Below are 23,897 nucleotides of genomic sequence, written 5' to 3'. Positions count from 1 at the left end.
ATACAGATAAGTATTCTACATGCGCCCATTGCCAGAACAGTTAACCCCTTTAAGGGGGTGTTTAATCCCTTAAAGGAAATGTGTCACCAAATTTTATCTGCCAGTTAAAACTAGATAGTAACACACATCCTTTTTTTTCTGATCTGTTTTTATTTTACGATTGTAGATTTTTTTTTTTTTTTTTTTTTTACCTGAACGTGTTATGGGGGCGGCCATCTTGCCTGAAATGTTCTTAACAGCATTTACACAACATAAAAAAAAATGCTTTATGGCTGCCCCATGGTCCATAGACACAATAGTCAGAGGGGACCTCACTAACTTCTATGGGAGAGGTTTCTGGGCTCTGTGACCTGTGCGGAGGTCATTGTACCAGGAAGGAATAGATAAGTTCTGACAATCGCCTATTGTGAATGGTGGATCCTGCCTTATCTGTACACAGAGGTGATATCATTACAGGCAGGATTAGAACGACAGATAAGCAGATAGCTGCAGTAAAGTGATCTGTACAGACCAAGAAGAGGCGGAAATGATTAGACAAAGTGGCCGGTGCAAAAACTGCTGGATATTTTATTTTAGTTTAAATATAAAAAGTGACGTGAAAATTTTTAAATAACAATTAATCAATGATTAATTAATCAACAATTATTTAAAAATATTTTATACATAAAAAAGTGATCTAAACAGCAGGTCATTTTCAGATGACACATTCCCTTTAAAGGGTTGTTTTTTTTACTTATATATTTATCTTTTGTAAAAGTTAGGTAAGGTATTTAATTTAAAAAAATGGGGATATGGGTCTATGGGGAAACTACTATATATAAAGGTATTCAAAACAATGGCTGATCTTAGGGAGACCAGCTACAGAAAACACTGTGGAGCCTCATGTAAGAGTCTCGACACAGCAATCCAAAGTGCAAAGCTCCCTGGGAAACAGTAATATGCAAAATAATTGTGGAGCCCCAGTTATGGGTCTTCAACACAGTGAAAGCCAGATATCCCTCAAAGGAAGGAAAACCGAGCATATATAAGGTATAGAATCGCACTAACAGTTAACAGTTGACATACAGCGGATTTTAAAATCTGCACAGAAGAAAAATGCAAAGTGTACACAAGATTAGTCAAATCTTATTCAGATTGCTGGTACTATATTACTGTGCAGTGATTCTGCACATAATCTGCATTGTGTGCAGGTAGCCTTATGCCTGTCAGTGTAACAAGCCTCGCAAAAGACAAATAGGAGTACATACAGTATATAGCAGAACTGGGGGCCTTCATTAGGTCCCTGACTGCTAGAAATGGGAGGATCAGAGCTACCTGTGGCCGCAGGAAGTCAGCTGTATGTTACAGCTGACCCATGCTACCGATGGTGCCAGCGCAGCTCCTGTATCAGCACCATCATTTAAATATGTAATATCTAAGTTATATGTCCAACATTTAAGGGTACGGTGTCCTGTGGTGCGGCAGAAATATCTGTGACAAATCCATTGCAAAATCTTTGAGTTACATGTGGACTGCAGATTTTATTGTAGATTTTTTTTATTTTGATCCACAGTGGAAATCTCCAGCATCTGCAGTGGATTTTTAAGCAATGTGTGGACGAGACTTGCAAAAATTGCTATAGTATGCTGCAGGCTAATCTGCATTGTGTCTGTCCCATGTGGATGTACCCTAAAAGCTACACATTGTATTTTCTATATTGTTAGGGACCATGAAGCATAAGCAGGTGACTCCACAGAGCAGCAGCTGAAGATGACGCAGGTGGCGCCAATATCTTCCTGTGAAAATTTACAGAGATACATTACCTGTAATGTGTAGAGGAAGGGAAGCCAGACGCAATCTCCCCATCCCAGGTACCAGCCAAAGTGGTCATGACAAATATCAATTGTCTTCAGGTACCAGGTTTCGTTCCAGAAAAAATCCACCACATAGATGGCCTGCGGATAACAAACATCAGGTGTGGTAAGGCTACAATAATGTTTACAACACTGAGCATAAAAACAAGAATAATGAACTATCCGGCCTCCATCTCATGATGTCTGGTATCGTATACATGAGATAGAAGTCGCCAGAAGCTCATTCAGCCAACAGCTACAGCATATCCCCACTCCTCCCATCCATATGCATGCTCGGCTCAGCTGAGCATGCATATGTAATGGCAAAGGTGAGAAAGAGGCTGACAACCTCCTCTAGCAGCAGCTTATCTCTCCACTAACACAAAGATCGGACATCAGAATCCAACATGCCTGATCCTTATCTCATCCATGCATTAGATGGTTGGCTGATGCACGTGTGGCCAGCTTTATCCCCTCTCCACATTCAGAACACCATTGACCATACCTGCAGAATGTTGACAAGAATCATGGAGTTTGTGATCTGCCCGTATAACTCTTGCTGCTTGGCAGCATATGACAGGTTAATTAAAGTCCAGCCAACAATTCCAGGGCGTCCGTTGAAGAAAAGCTTAAAGTCAAACCACTTTCCAATGCGAGGGTTAAATTCAATCCCCATCATGTAGTTATAGAGAAAATTCCCGGTGAATTTACTGCAAAAAAATAAATATAAAAGTTGATCAAAATAGTTAAAACAAATAATTTTCTATAGTTGCTATTTATAATGTATTTTTGTAAAACAGCATTTTCTCTCAGTTTAGATTTTTTTCCTGTTATCTCAATTCATATGTTAGATATGGATCCGTGGCGGTGTGATCTGTGTGTGACATTCTCTACTGTGTCAGTCACACTGAGGTCAAAGGAAAGTGACAGGTTGTAAAAACCTACCATGAACAACAATAGACCCTAAGGGCTGTTTCACACGAGCGGATGCCGTGCGTGGCATCCGCTCCATGAAAGAGTGCCAAGACCCGCTGCAGACTGCAGAGGCACGGAGCAGTAACATGACTGTTAATGCTCCGTGCCTCTCTGTGATCTCTTTACTACGAAATCACAGTTGTCACTGTGATTTCGTAGTAAAGATATCACAGAGGGGCACGGAGCAGTAATGAGATCACTGAGAGGCACGGAGCAGTAAAGAGATCACAGAGAGGCACGGAGCAGTAAAGAGATCACAGAGAGGCACGGAGCAGTAAAGAGATCACAGAGAGGCACGGAGCAGTAAAGAGATCACAGAGAGGCACAGAGCAGTAAAGAGATCACAGAGAGGCACAGAGCAGTAAAGAGATCACAGAGAGGCTGTGATTTCGTAGTAAAGAGATCACAGAGAGGCACGGAGCATTAACAGTCATGTTACTGCTCCGTGCCTCTGCAGTATGCATCGGGTTTTGGCACTCTTTCACGGAGTGGATGCCACGCACGGCATCCGCTCGTGTGAAACAGCCCTAAGGGCGGCCTCACACGTCGGCTTTTGCTGTCGATTTTCTGCACCTTTGCATGTTTTGCTGTTGTTGTTTTTTTCACCTATGATTTTTATCGTAAAATACCAGCTGCAGATTTTAGGTGAAGGTCTATGTGAATATGTAAGGCTGCTTTCACACTAGCGTTCGGGTTTCCGTTCGTGAGCTCCGTTTGAAGGAGCTCACGAGCGGACCCGAACGCAGCCGTCCAGCCCTGATGCAGTCTGAATGGAGCGGATCCGCTCAGACTGCATCAGTCTGGCGGCGTTCAGCCTCCGCTCCGCTCGCCTCCGCACGGACAGGCGGACAGCTGAACGCTGCTTGCAGCGTTCGGGTGTCCGCCTGGCCGTGCGGAGGCGTGCGGATCCGTCCAGACTTACAATGTAAGTCAATGGGGACGGATCCGTTTGAAGATGCCACAATGTGGCTCAATCTTCAAGCGGATCCGTCCCCCATTGACTTTACATTGAAAGTCTGGACGGATCCGTCCCAGGCTATTTTCACACTTAGCTTTTTTTAGCTAATATAATGCAGACGGATCCGTTCTGAACGGAGCCTCCGTCTGCATTATTATGGGCGGATCCGTTCAGAACGGATCCGCCCGAACGCTAGTGTGAAAGTAGCCTAATATGTGACATAGGACACAAAGAGTTATTTTGGTCTTAGCATTTTTGTTAATTATTTTGAAAAATGCAGCACTCTAGAGCTCTTGATGTTTTTAAATCACCTCCTCCATAGGGCAAAATGCCATGAAGAAAACGCTAGTGGGCAAACATACTGTTTGCAAAAATCATCTGAAAAATGCCACAAAACATTATTCTGGCATGTTTTTTTTTACTGTTGAAAAGCGTCAGTGCAAATGTGTAAGGACCTAAAAGTTAGCCCATAGCAACCAATCAGATTTCACCTTTCATTTTTTACAGCTCCTTTGGAGAATAAAAGGTGGAATCTGATTGGTTGATATGTGTGTTTGCCCGCTAGTGTTTTCTTCATAGCATTCTATGTTTCTATGTTAAGATGCCTGAAAAAAATGCTTGAAAAGAAGCCAGAAATACAAAAAAATGACACCTAATGAACAAAAACACCAAAAGTAAAGAAAAAACCCTGTTGTTCCCTACGTTTCATATCTCCCACAGGCATTCAGCTAATATTTGGAACTCGCGATTTTGTGAAGAAAAATAAATAAATAAAAAATACACCAAGCAACACAGGTGCAAATAAGTTGACAAAAACATAAAAGTGCATAAAAACACACATGTGAAAGCAGCCTAAAACCACTGGAAACACATGGAGATCTATACAAGCGTTAAAAACTCTGAAAATTGTGTCAAATTATGGGTTAAAACAGTACAGAGGGTACAGCCCCACTAGAGATAGTGTTGGGGGCTGAATTGCACTTTCATGTCCCTATTTAGTTCCTGTGAGAGTGTGTATGTATATATATATATATATATATAATGCCAGAAAATCCCCAGCACTTCCTTTAGTAAAACGTGTCGTTTTATTCACCAATCGCAATGTTTCGGTTCGCACACTGGAACCTTTCTCAAGCAGCGATACAAAAAAGGAAGTGCACACAGCATATATATATAGCATATTCAATATCAATTAATCAATAACATAATTAAGTAAAATTATGGAGAGAGGTAACTATATTAGGGGGACAGAGGCTATTCTTATTTTCTTCTAAATAAATGGAAATACAGATCCTGCGAATTGTTCGTCAGAAAGTGCAGGACCCGAGTCGTGTGATGGTCACTGTAGTAACGTATACAAACATGCCCCATGTGATTCTAATGTTCCGGTCACCTGATCCTCCGGTCACCTGACCTGTTGATCATGTGACACATCCGCTCATAGAAGACTGCTTCCACTGGAATGATTGCGGAAGTAGCATCGCGCAGGCGCAGCTGTCTACACACCACGCCAGATTGTGCCTCTTTGATCCGAATCAGGTTACAAATGTTCAACCACTGGTTTTAATCATGTTATTTATTATATCACCTGGGTTTTAATGAGTGATCTAATAAGTATGAAATATGACAGTCTCTTATGTATATGTAACTTTGAGGAATAATTTATGACACTTATTTATTTTGTATGGGTTTCATATGGGTCTGGAATCATGTACAATTGTATTTTTGATACACACTTATGAATATTATCACAATTTTTACTTAATTATGTTATTGATTAATTGATATTGAATATGCTATATACAGTATATGCTGTGTGCACTCCCTTTTTTGTATCACTGCTTGAGAAAGGTTCCAGTGTGTGAACCGAAACATTGCTATTGGTCAATAAAACGACACGTTTTACTAAAGGAAGTGCCGTGGATTCTCTGGGATTGATATTGGAAGTTTGGATCGCTTCATCAGCTGCTGGCACCAGTTACCACAAAGTACTGCAGTGCTGTTCACGCTCTCTTGAAATACTGCTATATATATATATTCTCCCTTCTCATCTCTAGCACCATCTTACCAGTCTTTGACATTTGTTGGGAACCAGTAGGCCTTGATCATGGCGAAGGTGGAGACTGAGTATCCCAGTAGATTTGTACACCACAACAAGGGAATCCAGTTGTCAATGATGATGGTGGGAGAGAACCAGTGGAAATAATAGGCATTAGCGAACCACAGAATGTGGGTGATGATCCAGGCCTGGAGTCCGTTGATCTGGTACTTGTTAACAATACCTGAGAAGACAGAGTGCAGGGAACGGGTGATATATTAAGGACTTGTCACTAACCCGTTATATAACTTGTGTCCACGTTCTGGGAATGAATTGGAACTATGTAGAACATAGAATTGTGATGCATGATAGACTATTACGTTATATCCGCACTCACCAGCCGGTGTTCGTGCTCCTTCTTGGACACCTCCAACATATCCGGGGATAAATTTATGGCAGATATCCGGAATTAACAGGTACAGGAACACCTACAACATCAACACATTGAACATCAGAAATGTATTAAACTCTGTCATGGATTCCAAAATGGAATTTCATCACACCAGCTGTCCACCAAACTGGGACTATTCCAAGAAGTAGCTATCTGGATGGTCCCCTGCAGCGAAGGCTAGATCCCTGTATAGGGTTCAAAGGGTGAAAACCAGGGGATCACATGGATAACGCCCTTAGGACTAGTCCAACGCCAAATCAGTTAGTTGCTGCAGTGGCTCCACACCGGCTGCCCGTAACAATTACTCAGCCCAGTGCACTTCTACCGAGCTGCAGTGCCAGAAACAACCCAGGTGCGGGGCTAGTTCTGGAAGAAGGCAGCCATATACTTCTAATCCTGAACAACACCTTTACTATATGAAATCTGTACCTGTAAAGAGACCCAGGCCGCATAGATGTAAACAGCTTTCCAGGTGATCAGAGGCGTCTTGCTCCAGATGTCAGACAGCTGAGTTTTTCCCGTGTACAGATCAAGGACAGGGCCAGTGAGAGCGCACTGGTACTGATCACATGACATCACAAAATAATAGACGATAAATGGCGCAAACATCAGCAGGAAGATGACGCCGCCCAGAGAGAACCAGTCCACCTCCCTGTAAGGAGTCAATACAATGTAATACTGCAACATACAGAATACTCCTGGCAACATTTACTGCAAATGTGTCACATTAGACATCAGGTCGTACATTCCTGTCCATATGGAAACATTGTATTTCACTATTTCCTTCAGAAAATCCCAGTCTCCTGAAGGACATATCCTGTATGCTATGCTTCTATATTACTGCATAACCCAGCAAATATTCTATTCAGGAGTCGGGGATCACCGGGCAAGATGTAATGGCAGCCATATTGTTTGTGACTCAACAGATACAGCTACAAAATAGAAGAAAGGTTAATATCTGTCTTTAATTATCATGTAAATGTTAAGTCAAAAACTTTGCGCTGATCAATTTCTTAATACAAAGAAAGAAGGCCACAGCATTGTAGCGGTTAATCAAGAACGACAAGCTGTTCATTCAAAAAAGTAAATCCAATACAGCAATATAACATTTTGCCAGTAAAAAACAAAAAAATTCCCAAGATGATATGGTGGCTACCTAGAGCCACCACTAGAGGGAGGTCACTGCACATAGCATGCAGGCTACCTACAGCCACCACTAGAGGGAGCTTACTGCACATAGCATACAGGCTACCTACAGCCACCACTAGAGGGAGCTTACTGCACATAGCATGCAGGCTACCTACAGCCACCACTAGAGGGAGCTTACTGCACATAGCATGCAGGCTACCTACAGCCACCACTAGAGGGAGCTTACTGCACATAGCATGCAGGCTACCTACAGCCACCACTAGAGGGAGCTTTCTGCACATAGCATGCAGGCTACCTACAGCCACCACTAGAGGGAGCTTACTGCACATAGCATGCAGGCTACCTACAGCCACCACTAGAGGGAGCTTACTGCACATAGCATGCAGGCTACCTACAGCCACCACTAGAGGGAGCTTACTGCACATAACATGCAGGCTACCTAGAGCCACCACTAGAGGGAGGTCACTGCACATAGCATGCAGGCTACCTACAGCCACCACTAGAGGGAGCTTACTGCACATAGCATGCAGGTTACCTACAGCCACCACTAGAGGGAGGTCACTGCACATAGCATGCAGGCTACCTACAGCCACCACTAGAGGGAGCTTACTGCACATAGCATGCAGGCTACCTACAGCCACCACTAGAGGGAGCTTACTGCACATAGCATGCAGGCTACCTAGAGCCACCACTAGAGGGAGATTACTGCACATAGCATGCAGGCTACCTAGAGCCACCACTAGAGGGAGCTTACTGCACATAGCATGCAGGCTACCGACAGCCACCACTAGAGGGAGCTTACTGCACATAGCATGCAGGCTACCGACAGCCACCACTAGAGGGAGCTTACTGCACATAGCATGCAGGCTACCTACAGTCACCACTAGAGGGAGCTTACTGCACATAGCATGCAGGCTACCTAGAGCCACCACTAGAGGGAGATTACTGCACATAGCATGCAGGCTACCGACAGCCACTACTAGAGGGAGGTCACTGCACATAGCATGCAGGCTACCTACAGCCACCACTAGAGGGAGATTACTGCACATAGCATGCAGGCTACCTACAGCCATCACTAGAGGGAGATTACTGCACATAGCATGCAGGCTACCTACAGCCATCACTAGAGGGAGATTACTGCACATAGCATGCAGGCTACCTACAGTCGCCACTAGAGGGAGATTACTGCACATAGCATGCAGGCTACCGACAGCCACCACTAGAGGGAGATTACTGCACATAGCATGCAGGCTACCTAGAGCCACCACTAGAGGGAGATTACTGAACATAGCATGCAGGCTACCGACAGCCACCACTAGAGGGAGGTCACTGCACATAGCATGCAGGCTACCTACAGCCACCACTAGAGGGAGCTTATTGCAGATAGCATGCAGGCTACCGACAGCCACCACTAGAGGGAGATTACTGCACATAGCATGCAGGCTACCTACAGCCACCACTAGAGGGAACTTCCTGCACATAGCATGCAGGCTACCTACAGCAACCACTAGAGGGAACTTCCTGCACATAGCATGCAGGCTACCTACAGTCACCACTAGAGGGAGCTTACTTCACATAGCATGGAGGCTACCTACAGCCACCACTAGAGGGAGCTTACTGCACATAGCATGCAGGCTACCTACAGCCACCACTAGAGGGAGCTTACTGCACATAGCATACAGGCTACCTACAGCCACCACTAGAGGGAGCTTACTGCACATAGCATGCAGGCTACCTACAGCCACCACTAGAGAGAGCTTACTGCATATAGCATACAGGCTACCGACAGCCACCACTAGAGGGAGCTTACTGCACATAGCATGCAGGCTACCTACAGTCACCACTAGAGAGAGCTTACTGCACATAGCATGCAGGCTACCTACAGCCACCACTAGAGGGAGATTACTGCACATAGCATGCAGGCTACCTACAGTCACCACTCGAGGGAGATTACTGCACATAGCATGCAGGCTACCTACAGCCACCACTAGAGGGAGGTCACTGCACATAGCATGCAGGCTACCTACAGCCACCACTAGAGAGAGCTTACTGCATATAGCATACAGGCTACCTACAGCCACCACTAGAGAGAGCTTACTGCATATAGCATACAGGCTACCTACCGCCACCACTAGAGGGAGCTTACTGCACATAGCATGCAGGCTACCTACCGCCACCACTAGAGGGAGCTTACTGCACATAGTATGCAGGCTACCTACAGCCACCACTAGAGGGAGCTTACTGCACATAGCATGCAGGCTACCTACAGCCACCACTAGAGGGAGCTTACTGCACATAGCATGCAGGCTACCGACAGCCACCACTAGAGGGAGGTCACTGCACATAGCATGCAGGCTACCTAGAGCCACCACTAGAGGGAGATTACTGCACATAGCATGCACGCTACCTACAGCCACCACTAGAGGGAGCTTACTGCACATAGCATGCAGGCTACCTACAGCCACCACTAGAGGGAGGTCACTGCACATAGCATGCAGGCTACCGACAGCCACCACTAGAGGGAGGTCACTGCACATAGCATGCAGGCTACCTAGAGCCACCATTAGAGGGAGCTTACTGCACATAGCATGCAGGCTACCTACAGCCACCACTAGAGGGAGCTTACTGCACATAGCATGCAGGCTACCTACAGCCACCACTAGAGGGAGGTCACTGCACATAGCATGCAGGCTACCTACAGCCACCACTAGAGGGAGCTTACTGCACATAGCATGCAGGCTACCGACAGCCACCACTAGAGGGAGGTCACTGCACATAGCATGCAGGCTACCTAGAGCCACCACTAGAGGGAGATTACTGCACATAGTATGCACGCTACCTACAGCCACCACTAGAGGGAGGTCACTGCACATAGCATGCAGGCTACCTAGAGCCACCACTAGAGGGAGATTACTGCACATAGCATGCAGGTTACCTACAGCCACCATTAGAGGGAGCTTACTGCACATAGCATGCAGGCTACCGACAGCCACCACTAGAGGGAGCTTACTGCACATAGCATGCAGGCTACCTACAGCCACCACTAGAGGGAGGTCACTGCACATAGCATGCAGGCTACCTACAGCCACCACTAGAGGGAGATTACGGCACATAGCATGCAGGCTACCTACAGCCACCACTAGAGGGAGATTACGGCACATAGCATGCAGGCTACCTACAGCCACCACTAGAGGGAGATTACGGCACATAGCATGCAGGCTACCTACAGCCACCACTAGAGGGAGATTACGGCACATAGCATGCAGGCTACCTACAGCCACCACTAGAGGGAGGTCACTGCACATAGCATGCAGGCTACCTACAGCCACCACTAGAGGGAGCTTACTGCACATAGCATGCAGGCTACCTACAGCCACCATTAGAGGGAGCTTACTGCACATAGCATGCAGGCTACCGACAGCCACCACTAGAGGGAGCTTACTGCACATAGCATGCAGGCTACCTACAGCCACCACTAGAGGGAGGTCACTGCACATAGCATGCAGGCTACCTACAGCCACCACTAGAGGGAGATTACGGCACATAGCATGCAGGCTACCTACAGCCACCACTAGAGGGAGATTACGGCACATAGCATGCAGGCTACCTACAGCCACCACTAGAGGGAGATTACGGCACATAGCATGCAGGCTACCTACAGCCACCACTAGAGGGAGATTACGGCACATAGCATGCAGGCTACCTACAGCCACCACTAGAGGGAGATTACGGCACATAGCATGCAGGTTACCTACGGCCACCACTAGAGGGAGCTTAGTGCTCATAGATTTACCATTGAGTTACATGTATAAACAGTATATAGTACACTCCTAAGCTCCTTCAAGTTGTGGCTGCATGCTGTCTTTTATATGTACAGTATATGTCTATGCAGAGGATATGGAGCTTTGTATCAGAGAAATGCAACCCCAGCCATATAAAGATATATTTTGAACTTATTAATATATACAACAAAAAGGAGGAGATTTATCAAACTGGTGTAAAGTAGAACTGGCTTAGTTGCCCATAGCAACCAATCAGATTTCACCTTTGTTCCTAAAAATAAAAAGTTGAAATCTGATTGGTTTCTATGGGCAACTAAATCTCCTCCAAAATGTTATTGAAGGCTGAATATTCACATTAAGGTTTTATAGTTATTTGAATTGTTTATAGAACTGGTTATAAATCTGCAGGGTAGACTATGATTGATCTGAAACCAGGTGATAGAGGTGATGATTTTCTTACCATGCTCGCCCCCACTGGCCGGCCGGCTCTTTTGCACCATCACTTATCTTCTTGTGCTCTCCTCTTGATGCATTTTGTTTCCGGCGCTCGCCCATTTTTATTCTGCAAGAAAGAGAGGAATAAAATGTTACCTACAGGACGTTTATTAGGCTCTGTTCACATCTGCAATGTGACTTCACTTTATAATGGAGACAATGCAGTGCTGGATCCGTCACATATCAGACACCAGCGGTGCCTGACAGACCCATGGTGCTTTATAAAAGGCTCCCACCGAGGCGTCCATTATTCTGGAAAACGTGGCATTTAAAATATATATATATATATATATATATTACACTTAGTTTCAAGCTGCAATCTTTATTCATTGCTTTATTCATTTTCAGACCCCCAGATATTCAGTTTTTAGCCTGCTCCATGTTTCAGACTTTTCTCATGTGGATATGTCCCTCCCAGTAACTCATGCTGGATCTGTGTGTCCAGGATGTTGCTGTCTCCCCCCTGCCCTCTATGTGCTTTCCTCTCCTCTGCATGAGCTGCCCTTCTTGGATCCATACTTCCTTTCCACTATTTGTATATATGATCTGCAGTGTACACCTCCCCCCTCGCCGCTGCTATCTCTAAGGCCTCTTTCACACGGGCGAGTATTCCGCGTAGATGCGATGAGTGAGGTGAACGCATTGCACCCGCACTGAATCCGGACCCATTCATTTCTATGGGGCTGTGCACATGAGCGGTTATTTTCACGCATCACTTATGCGTTGCGTGAAAATTGCAGCATGCTCTATATTGTGCGTTTATCATAGAAGTGAATGGGCTGCGTGAAAATCGCAAGTATCCGCAAGCAAGTGCGGATGCGATGTGCGATTTTCACGCACGGTTGCTAGGAGACGATCGGGATGGAGACCCGATTATTATTATTTTCCCTTATAACATGGTTATAAGGGAAAATAATAGCATTCATAATACAGACTGCATAGTACAATAGCGCTGGAGGGGTTAAAAAATAAATAAATAATAACTTAACTCGCCTTAATCCACTTGATCGCGCAGCCCGGCATCTCTTCTGTCTTCTTGTTTGCTGTGTTACAGGAAAAGGACCTGTGGTGACGTCACTCCGGTCATCACATAGTCCATCACCATGGTAAAAGATCATGTGATGGACCATGTGATGACCGGAGTGATGTCACCACAGGTCCTTTTCCTGTACACAGCAAAGATGAAGACAGGAGAGATGCCGGCTGCGCGAGCAAGTGGATTAAGGTGAGTTAAATTATTTTTTATTTTTTTTAACCCCTCCAGCGCTATTGTACTATGCCTTCTGTATTAAGAATGCTATTATTTTCCCTTATAACCATGTTATAAGGGAAAATAATACAATCTACACAACCCCGATCCCAAACCCGAACTTCTGTGAACATGCAGATTTTTCGCACGCACGTACAAAACTCATTACAATGTTTTGCACTCGCGCGGAAAAATTGCGCATTTTCCTGCAACACACCCGCATCTTATCCGGGCAAAAAACATGATGCCTGTGTGAAAGAGGCCTAACACTGAGAGAAGAGAGGGGGAGAGCAGAGAGAGCCGGCAGTAAATGGAGCAGAGCTCTGGCGGATTTATATCAGCTTCAGCAGCCGCTAAGTGATGGATTCACACACTTTGCACAAACAATATAGTATGACATTTTTCATGGAATCTGAATAGAAAAAAAAATGTTAAATTTTTCCTTGAGGATCAAAGGATTCGGGATACTGGGCACAGAGGGCCGTGTCTCTCTTTACGCCCATGACGTTTTTTTTTTCTATTGATCATACCGATATTATACTTCCTGAACTTATTCAGATAATTAACCGTTTTGGATCAGTGTCAGGTTATGACATAAACTGGTCTAAAACTGCGCTAATGCCGCTTGAAAGAAACTGATGACCCAATACAGGCCCCCTGACTACGGCGAGAGTCGTTGACTCTTTTGAATATCTAGGTTTAACGATTTCTCCCAAAGTAGAAGAGATTGTACGCCTAAACTTGATTCCGCTGAAACTAAGATAAAAGATTACGGTATGGCTTTGGCTGCCGCTGTCTAGGGCCGATAGAGTATCCCTAGTGAAAATAGTGATATTACCTCAACTTCTTTATACTCTTAGAAATTCCCCGGTTTGGATACATTTTTTAAGTTAATTGAGACTGTGATAAATGATCTACTCTGGGGAAGAAAGCGGGTAAGGCTTAAAATAAACTATCTATATAAACCGTTTGAACAAGGAGGATTAAACCTCCCGTTCTTTAAGGCAGGGTCCCCCAACTCCAGTCCTCAGGGGCCCACTTGCCGGTCAGGATTTAGGAGTATCCCACAGAATGAATACGTGTGGAAAATCCTGATGGATGGACACTAATTATATCAGCTGCCTGATACAAATCCTGAAAACATGACCGGCAGGTGGGCCCTGAGGACTGGAGCGGAGTACCAGCCTCACAGCTCTGGCTGTATAAACACTGGGAAGGGAGCCCTTTCTCTAGACCATGTATTGTAATATTTTTTCATTTTTAGAGTCCGGGTCACTAATCAGGTTCTAACAAGATTATAAGGAAACTAGGAGGCTATTTTCTAAATCACGGGGCACTATTAGAGCGCGGTTTGGAATAAAAGGATCACTATATTTGACACCTTTATGGCACAATTATTTTTTACCTGAGTTGGAGGATTTAGCACAGGAACATTTTCCGCAAAAAAAATTACTTTTTTTATGTTTCACAAGTAGTGAATACTGTAGAAATACTCCCATTCTTGGAGTTTACACATAGGGAACATACATTGGATCTATCTTGGTTTAGGTATCTACAACTTCATTCAGCACTTACTAGTATAAAAGTTTTATTACAGATAAACGCTGACACATCCTTAAATGAGTTATTGGGAAATGTGGGTCACAAGTAAAGAATTTTGATTATTTATAAATTGTTAGTCGACACATTATTTAAGGGATTGTCTTCCCCAGGTCAAAGGGCGTGGGAATGTGATTCAATGGTTCAGCCATCTGACGGGAGAATATAATGACACATTTTCGGTTATATATCATAATCTTAAAGGGAACCTGTCACCGGGATTTTGTGTATAGAGCTGAGGACATGGGTTGCTAGATGGCCACTAGCACATCCGCAATACCCAGTCCCCATAGCTCTGTGTGCTAGAGCGCCGTAATCTCGCGATGTGCGAGCTAGCGCATGTGCAGTGTTGTCACGGTGTTCCTTCCCTTTGCTGGCATCAGCCTTAGGGAAGGAACCGTGCATGCGCTAGCTTGCGCATCGCAAGATTACTGCGCTCTGGCTTTCTGATGTCGGGGAGCAAGGAGGAGAGTCTGAGGATGCGGGGCGGTGCTGGTCTCCTTCACTCTGGAAGTGAATGGGGCTGCGTGAAAATCGCAAGCAAGTGCGGATATGGTGCGATTTTCACGCATGGTTGCTAGGATGAAAGTCTATTCACTGTATTATTTTCCCTTATAACATGGTTATAAGGGAAAATAATAGCATTCTTTAATACAGAATGCTTAGTAGAAGGTCAATTGAGGGTTAAATTTTTTTTAAAAAAATTACCTCACCTCCTCCAATTGATCGCGTAGCTGCCGGTCTCCTGTTCTTTCTTCAGGACCTGTCAAAGGACCTGTAGTGACATCACTGAGCTCATCACATGATACATCACATGATCCATCACCATGGTGACCTTTGACAGGTCCTGAAGAAAGAACAGGAGACCGGCAGCTACGCGATCAATTGGAGGAGGTGAGGTAATTTTTTTAAAAAAAATTTAACCCTCAATTGACCTTCTACTAAGCATTCTGTATTAAAGAATGCTATTATTTTCCCTTATAACCATGTTATAAGGGAAAATAATAAAATTTACAGAATACTGAACCCAAATCCGAACTTCTGTGACGAAGTCCGGGTTCGGGTCTGGGTACCAAACATTGCGATTCTTTGCACTCGCGGGGAAAAATCGTGCATGTTTCCGCAACGCACCTTTTCCCGCAACGCCCGTGTGAACCCAGCCTAAGTGTCCTAGATGCAATTTGTTAGGGGCAGATCACTTACACATGTTCTGGTCCTGCACGTGCAGTGTCCCACTCACGTGACCGTGGGCCCCGCAAACATATTTTATTATGTATTAATGTCATGTGATATGCCTGTATTTTGTATTTTATCTCCTGTCATATTCTCCATGTCACAATGTGATTCCATATGCAAATATCCTTTACACAGGGCTAGTCAGGGTGCACTACACTCGATTCTCCACAAGATGGAGCAGTGTCAGTGTGTATATATAGCTTAGCTGAAACCTAAGTTAGGCAGTACAAAAGTGTGCAGTGCTGTGCAGTGCAGTTCAGTTCAGTTCCTGGTTGAGGTGAATCTTAACCAGTGCAGAAGAGCTCAGGTAAATCCAAGTGAGAGTTCAGTTAAATGCAGTTCTCTCATGAGCCTACAAGAAAGCAGCAGCCATGTAGCTGAATACCTGGAGGGAGACCCCTTCCCAGCCTCTCTACTCTATCCCTGTCGGCTCCACAGCCCAGGGTTAAGGCTTAGAGGTGAGCAATCCACTCCTATAGATCGCTCTTCCAGGGTGACCAATGTCTAAACTGCATGCAGCCGAGTATATAAGGAATTATCACGTTTATGCAAGACAAAGGATTAGCAAGACTGTTTTAATGCAATGGATGTTATGTATCAAGAGTCATATACAGTAAAGTTCCCTGGTGAGTTTCATCCTGTTGGCCTCAGACTCAGTTCCTCTATTAACACTACAGTAAATGGTTGTACCTCCATACAAAAGTTACTGGTGTCACAACTTCAAGGGACCTTGCCACTGGCACATTAATACAGACCACCAAGGGCACCTCAAACCACCATCTGGCCTGTGTCCCTTACACCAGAGTGTGCCCCAGAGAATCCTTGTGCCGTTCTCCTTTTCACTTATGCGAGCCTGCCCAGGGACGACGTAACCGCGAGTAACCAGAACTGTACTTACCTCGGCCCACCTACTGCTCACACCGTGACCTCACACATAATCCCCCTGCAAGGTCTGGCATACCGCACACGCAACTAACAGAATATTGGGAGACAATAGCCAAACTGATTTCCCAAAAACTAAAAATAGTGATCCCATATACACTAGAATGTTGGATTTTGGTGACTTTTCCAAGGTTAATTGCCATAGATATAAAATAATCTTATTGATAAAAAATAGCCTTTTTGGCGAGACTTTTAATTTCTCGAGTTTGTTTTTCTAATACTCCTACTGTTTATTTATGGTTAAATTTGCTTAATAAAGTTAAGAGATATGAAAATATTTTATATAAACAAAGGAATTGCGAAGAGAGATGGGGGAAGGTATGGGGAGGATGGAGTTTTTAGGTTACCACTCTATACGCTCCATTAGTGATTTGCCCCGGTCTTATTGACGGGGGGCGTTAGGCGACGCATCGCAAGGGGTGGGAGGGAGGTTGGATGGGGTACTCTTGATGTGGGGGATTAATGGGAAAAAAGTAGAAATAATTTATCTGTATAAATTTTTTTTTTTTAACTACTGGTATTTATTCATTAATAAATAAAGTTAAAAAAATCAATTTTTTATTTGAATGAACAATAAAAAAGACTCAAAGGTGTGCACAGCATTCACGGCCCAGTGCACTCAGATGTTACCTCCTTATTTTTTCACTGGTGGTTTAGTTGCTTTTAGTTTCTAATCATTCTGTATCTTCAGTAATAGAAATCATCACGCCATTGTCTTTATACACATTAACACATCTAAAAAAAGCAGTGCGGCAGTGTAAAGTATAAGGGGCAGAGCAGCAATCTAAATCTCCCAATGAGATTATCTCCTGACTTCTTTTGCAGTTTAGCTTGCAATGAAATAACATACGGTAGTTAAAATACATAAAATTGAATAAAGTGAACAATAGGCAAGTATCACCGATGTTTCAACAAAATCTCCAAATACCGCACAATGGCCAAAGCAGCATGAAATCCCAATTCATATGGGGCAGGTCTAAATTCATACAAAAAGACAATCCAAACAAGTTACGGTGGGTTCACACTAGCGTTAGGGATTCCGTTATGGCTTTCCGTTATAACATGGTTATTACAGAACATAACGGAATCCATAAGACGGAAGGACGGATCGCTCTGTAAGTACCCGCCACTAGCCGCTCTCACCTGCTCCACACTGTGCAGCAACCCAGAGTATCACCAATGGGCTGAGATCTAACCAGGACATGAACGTTAACCTCCAGTGGAAGAAGAAAACCTTCTCTTTCTATTTACCTGCCTTGATGTTGTCACTTTGCTAGAAGGAAGCCTGACGTTTCCACTGCAGCCGTTATCAGAGAGAACGCGGAGAGACTGAAGCTTGGAAAATCATTCCCCTTTCTGGACTTATAGGCAGATCAGGATGAGTAAGTGCTCTGAAGTATACGTCATATCCACATCATCAAACATGGCTTATGTAGTCCTATTTTATGCAGATGTATTCCTAATAGCCCTAAATCCAAACTCGGAATGTCAGGGTGGTTGGACAGGTTCCTGTTATTACTATATGGTGATGATGCAGCAACACGTGCACGTGGCGCTCTCCCAGAATGCACATCCTGCCATAGTATATTATGTATGGAGGCCATGGAAGAAATCCTTACTGCGGGGTTGTAACAGGGTCTATGGAGCAATCTGTTAAAAGGGTGATCACATTAGGATCATTACTATAAACTGGGGGCAACACAAGGAGAAGACTTGCTGGTTAGGCCATGCTCACAAACGGAGCCTCTGTCACAGACCTAAAAAAATGTGATCCCATTATAGTCAATGGGATCTGTTAGTTTCCGATTGTGTCAGTTATGTGTCGAATTCGGCACTCCCGCTATTTCTATTCTTCTGCTCCTATAACGGAGCGGAAGAACAGAAAATGATAACGCTGATGGGAACGTAGCCTTTCCAGTTAGATAAAAAACCTGTTATCCCAACCTCTCTATAAATCCCTCGTAAGGCCACATATTGAAGTTGGGATTCTGTTTTGGGCTACACGTGCTAAAAAGGATATAGTAAAGCTGGAAAAGGTTCAGAGGCGGCAACCAAATTATTAAATGGTTTCGTTTACAAGGAGAGGTTTGAAGATCGGGCTCTTTCAGCTTGGCAGAAAAGATGCCTAAGGCTTCATTCACATGTCCGTGTCTGTGACGACATCCGAGGCCAGATAGTCAGTGGTTCACATGCCAGTTTTTTGCCCTCCGTGTGTCATCCGCATTCCATGGAACCTTCTAGGCTGAAAATTGATTTCCAGGGAATCTTCTAGCAACGATCCGTGAAAAATATGGACCAAATGCAGACAGATGGCATTCAGGTGTCTGTGGTTTTCATGGACCATAGACTATTCATCATGTAAAAAAAAATAGGGCATGCTTCCATGGTGTTGCCACAGACCCAGTCACACTATGGAATGCCAGAAGTCAATAGGTAGTCATGGCACATGCTATATCAGCATTTAAAAATGGCCGAGAGGCTGACCTAAATTGCAAATGATATTGAGGATTATAATGAATCAAAATTCCGTGTGTTCCATGGGCGCTTGTGGAGGTGAACTCTGGCCTGAATAAGTCTCCTTCCCCATATGTCAGCGGCAGAGGCTCTGCTCCTCTACTGACAAGCAGGGCACAAAGCGATTTCTATTAGCTGCCCTGAAGTGAATAGAGAATCACTGCAGAAACCTGGCACTGGAGAGAGTGACTGAGCACGCTCATTAGGTGGACGTGCACACTGCTATACACCTTGAACACCAGGTGGTGCCATACTATGAAACTTATTGCCATAACTGTTTACTGGATCATTGCTAGCAGCATGTAAATGGAAAACCTGGTTCATATAGGAGCTATGCAATGAATTTGATATTAAATGGTGGATCACCCTTTTTAAAGAGCCTTTGTCTAGGGATAGACCGATTTATTGGTTTTACCGAAATTATCGGCCGATATTAAGGATTTTGAATGTTATCGGTATTGGCATCTATTTTGCCAATATACCGATAATGTATGGGGAACAAGGATCGCGCTCATGACGGCGCTCTCTGTGTAGCCTCAGCAGCACAGGGGAGAAGCAAGCAGTGTCTCCCTCCCCCCTGTGCTGCTGCTGCTGCTGCCACCAATGAGAGGAGGGAGGAGAAAAGGAGGGGCGGGGCTGTGGCCACTGTGCCACCAATGAGAGGAGGGAGGACAAGAGTAGGGGAGGGGCTGTGGCCACTGCACCACCAATGAAGATAACTCTCATTAATTCATATACAGGAGGCGGGAGCTGGCTGCAAAATCACATAGCCAGCTTTCGAACTCTATGACAAGTAGCTGCGATCTGCGGTAGTTAACCCCTCAGGTGCGGTAGTTAACCCCTCAGGTAACCATGTTTTGGCTAAGGCTGTTGACTCCTGAAACTATAGGACGTTCTTTCAAATTCTTGGTATCCTTATGAATTTTGGGTAGGTTATAAAAAGTAGCCACTGTAGGGTATCTACAGTTCAGGAAGTCAAACTCACCTACTGAAATAAGTTCATTGTCTTTGTTGTCATGTAGTATATTAATCAGTTTTAATTTATATACTTTAGTAGGATCATCCTTTTAGCCTTTTTTATATGTCCCCTCATCTCTCAGGAGATCCATACACGTCGCTCTATACCGTTGGGTGTCCATTATAACGATGTTCCATCCTTTATCCAAAGGCTTAATTGTTATTTCCTTATTTTTTTCCAAATTCCCTAGGGTCCTGCATTTCTCTTTTGTGCAATTGCGTCTCTCCTGAGTAAGTGGCACGATCATGGTGGGGGGAAAACTCCACACTGAACACAGGAGGGAAAGGGGAACAGTAACTGGGCCTGGAAACTAGGGAAGGAATAGGTCAACTCCTAAACAGTCCTAATCTGGGCCCTAACTACCTATCAATATGAATAGACCTGAAAGCTAGGAATATTCATATGCAGGATACCTAGGGCCTAATTTCCCTATAATGCCCTGGAATAAGGTTAGGACCAGAGACAACGCAGATGGACGAATGGAAGTCTCTGTCTCAGGCCCAGATACAAACAACAGGGAATATAACAAACACAAACAAACGCGACACTTCTGTAGAGATGGATGAGCAGGAACACCAGAGATGACCTCACATCAGCTCAGCTATGAAGCTATCTACAGCATAGTCAGAAGGGTGAGGTCAGACTATAAAGGGTAGAAGTGATGACCACTGAGCAACAGCTGAGAAAAGGGAAGTGGTCATTAACCCTATCAACACTGAATCAAGACAAATCAAGGAGGCTGTTAGATTCCTCCACGTTCATCCAGTCTCCTTGATCTACTGACATCAGTCACCTGAGGGACCGTGACAGTAAGTGAAAGCTTTTCAAGATCATGGGAAACCTAATTAACAAATACATCAACACACGAAGGATCACCTTTCGGTGGCATCTTTGTACTTTTTTCCTTCAATGACGTGAAGGGACCCCTACCTTCCAGGGGGGTACTATCTACTAGACTGTACAAAAGGCGCACATAACCTGTAGGATGTCCTGTGGGATACAGAGTTCCCTACTTTCCTTTTTATTCACTAACTGGAAGTGCTTGTGCCATCTTTATTTTCTAGAGAATAGGTTGATATCCTTCACCCAGCGAGAGGTCCTTACTTAAAATCCCCATTTCAGCTGGTTGCAAAGTGATAGAGGATAAATTCAGTATTTGGCTAGATTGTTGGGGGGTAGGTGAACATGGGTGGGGGGAGATTTCTGCGAATTGCGTGTCTGCCAGTGGTATGGCAGCCCTTGAACCAAAAAATTCTGGCTGTTGTTTTCCTGCCCACCTCTCCCCATCCTACCCCTTGCCCAGCCTCTCCATCTACCTCGATTTTTTTTCTCCCACTCTCCCTTTCTCCTTCAGAAATCTCAGTATCACTCGTAGAGATATCAGATTCAAGTTTTTTATTTTGTTGCTTAAGAGTCCGATCAATAGTTGTTAACTCCTTGAAGGCTAAACTGAAAGAAGGAGTGTATCTTTTCTGGGAAAATGCCTTCTTTGAAAAAACCTTACTGGCTACTTGGAAATCTAATAAGTATTACTGAGGCCTTTACAATTGTGCCAGTTAATAAACCAGGGTTCTAAACATAGAAAACGTCTATTCTCAACATGGTAAGGCTATAGTAAGTAGTGTATATGATATGTATATGCTAGGACACAGCTGGGAATGGGAATTTTTGAGCTGTTTAACATACAGACAAAAAAAAAAGAAATCTGGTCAATCCTCATGATCAACCACAGCGGGCAGTATGCCTGGTTTAATAGCGTTAATCATGCTGACAGAGCCTCTTTAACAGGCAGCCAGTGTCTTTGGTTAGGCTGCCACTGGTTAATTTACACACTTGGCTTGCTTAGGAATGCACATATCCATTATAGCTATCACGATCGGCGTGACTATCACATACGTGACACAGAGGGAGGGAAAGAGGAAGGCCCTGCCCAAGTGAGAGGGAAGGTGGTGACCCCTGACTCACCTTGCGGCTGGCACCTGGCTGCCCTGACGTCCCTAGACGGGTTCCTCACCCGTACGCCGATCACGTGCCTAAAACCCTGGCTTTCCCTAAGATGAGCCCTAGATAGTGAACAGGGCGGTGGGAACACTAGTCCGCACCACTAGCTCTAAAGGAAAACACCAAGGGGAGGACAGACAATACAGACTAAACATATAATCCCAGGTGGGCGACAACAGGAGACAACAAAAAGCCCAACAGGGATCCGGAGGGTAGCACTCTGGAACAACAACCAGGATTCACAGCTCCAGTGGGTCAGTATAGAAGTCTAGGCAGGAAGCTCTATAACTGGCAACTAGAGAAGTGTGAGAGGAGAATATAAGGAGGTTGGGAGTGGCAGACAAGAAACAGCTGAGGAGGAGAAGCTACGGATCCCTGAGTGAGACAAAAAGGATTGCAAGGCAAACACAGAAAACAATCACTAAGAAACAACGTGATCTTTTGACATAGAACGCGCAGCCACCCGCTGCGACTTCCTGACCCCGGGTATAACTGAGTCAGACGTGGCTCTTGCACCCTCGTGACAGTACCCCCCTTTCACGAGGGGCCTCCGGACACTCAGGACCAGGTCTCTCAGGATGAGAGGCATGGAAAGCCTGAATTAACCTGTTGGCGTTTACCTCTGACGCTGGAACCCACATTCTTTCCTCGGGACCGTAACCCCTCCGATGCACCAGATACTGAAGAGAGCGGCGGACCCGACGAGAATCAACAATTCTGGATATTTGAAACTCCAGATTACCATCCACAATAACAGGAGGAGGTGGCAGCGGTGATGGTTCTAGAGGTGGAACATACTTCTTGAGTAACGACTTATGGAAGACGTTATGGATCTTAAAAGTCTGAGGTAGCTCCAGGCGAAAAGCCACAGGGTTAATGACGGCTACTATTTTATAAGGACCAATGAACCTAGGGCCCAGTTTCCAAGAGGGAACCTTCAACTTAATATTCCTAGTAGACAACCACACATAGTCATTCACTCCTAGGTCTGGACCTGGCGACCGTTTCTTATCGGCCATGCATTTATATTTACCACTCATAATTTTCAAGTTAGCTTGCACCTTCAGCCATACCGATGAAAGAGATGAAGAAAACCGTTCCTCTTCGGGAACCCCAGAAGACCCCCCCTCTTTGAAAGTACAAAATTGGGGATGAAAACCGTATGCACCAAGAAATGGTGACTTGCCAGTGGATTCCTGACAGCGATTATTTATGGCAAACTCGGCTAACGGTAAATATGATGACCACACCTCTTGGTTTTCAGACACAAAACACCTTAAATATGTTTCTAGGTTTTGGTTGGTACGCTCAGTCTGTCCATTCGACTGAGGATGGAAAGCTGAGGAAAAGGACAAGTGTACCCCCAAACGGGAACAAAAAGCTTTCCAAAACTTAGAAATAAACTGGGTTCCCCGATCCGAAACCACATCGGAAGGGACCCCGTGAAGCTTCACGATTTCACTGATAAACACCTGAGCAAGAGTCTTGGCATTAGGAAGTGCGGGTAGCGCAATAAAGTGTACCATTTTGCTAAACCTGTCCACTACTACCAAGATAACTGTTTTACCCGCAGACAACGGTAAGTCAGTGATAAAATCCATTGACAGATGTGTCCATGGCCTATTGGGGATGAAAAGTGACAATAAAGACCCTGCTGG

At 44.6% G+C, this 23,897-nt stretch overlaps 1 protein-coding gene across 2 annotated transcripts in view; it reads right to left on the bottom strand.

The window, feature by feature from the left end:
- Positions 1 to 23,897, bottom strand: part of DHCR7 (7-dehydrocholesterol reductase) — a 43,091-nt gene that overhangs the window by 864 nt on the left and 18,330 nt on the right. For both annotated transcript variants that reach the window (XM_044269874.1, XM_044269875.1), the window contains exons 2-7: positions 11,646 to 11,747; positions 6,684 to 6,906; positions 6,201 to 6,291; positions 5,834 to 6,047; positions 2,338 to 2,542; positions 1,803 to 1,934 (exon numbers count right to left, since the gene is read on the bottom strand). In XM_044269874.1, the coding sequence (XP_044125809.1) occupies positions 1,803 to 1,934; positions 2,338 to 2,542; positions 5,834 to 6,047; positions 6,201 to 6,291; positions 6,684 to 6,906; positions 11,646 to 11,740 (960 nt within the window). In that variant the 5' untranslated portion in view covers positions 11,741 to 11,747. The remainder of the gene's footprint in view (positions 1 to 1,802; positions 1,935 to 2,337; positions 2,543 to 5,833; positions 6,048 to 6,200; positions 6,292 to 6,683; positions 6,907 to 11,645; positions 11,748 to 23,897) is intronic.

This window comes from Bufo gargarizans, chromosome 10 (assembly GCF_014858855.1).
Source record: "Bufo gargarizans isolate SCDJY-AF-19 chromosome 10, ASM1485885v1, whole genome shotgun sequence".
NCBI classification, from domain to species: domain Eukaryota; kingdom Metazoa; phylum Chordata; class Amphibia; order Anura; family Bufonidae; genus Bufo; species Bufo gargarizans.
The sequence above is the reverse complement of the archived record's forward strand: the minus strand, read 5'-3'. Positions and strand labels throughout refer to the sequence as shown.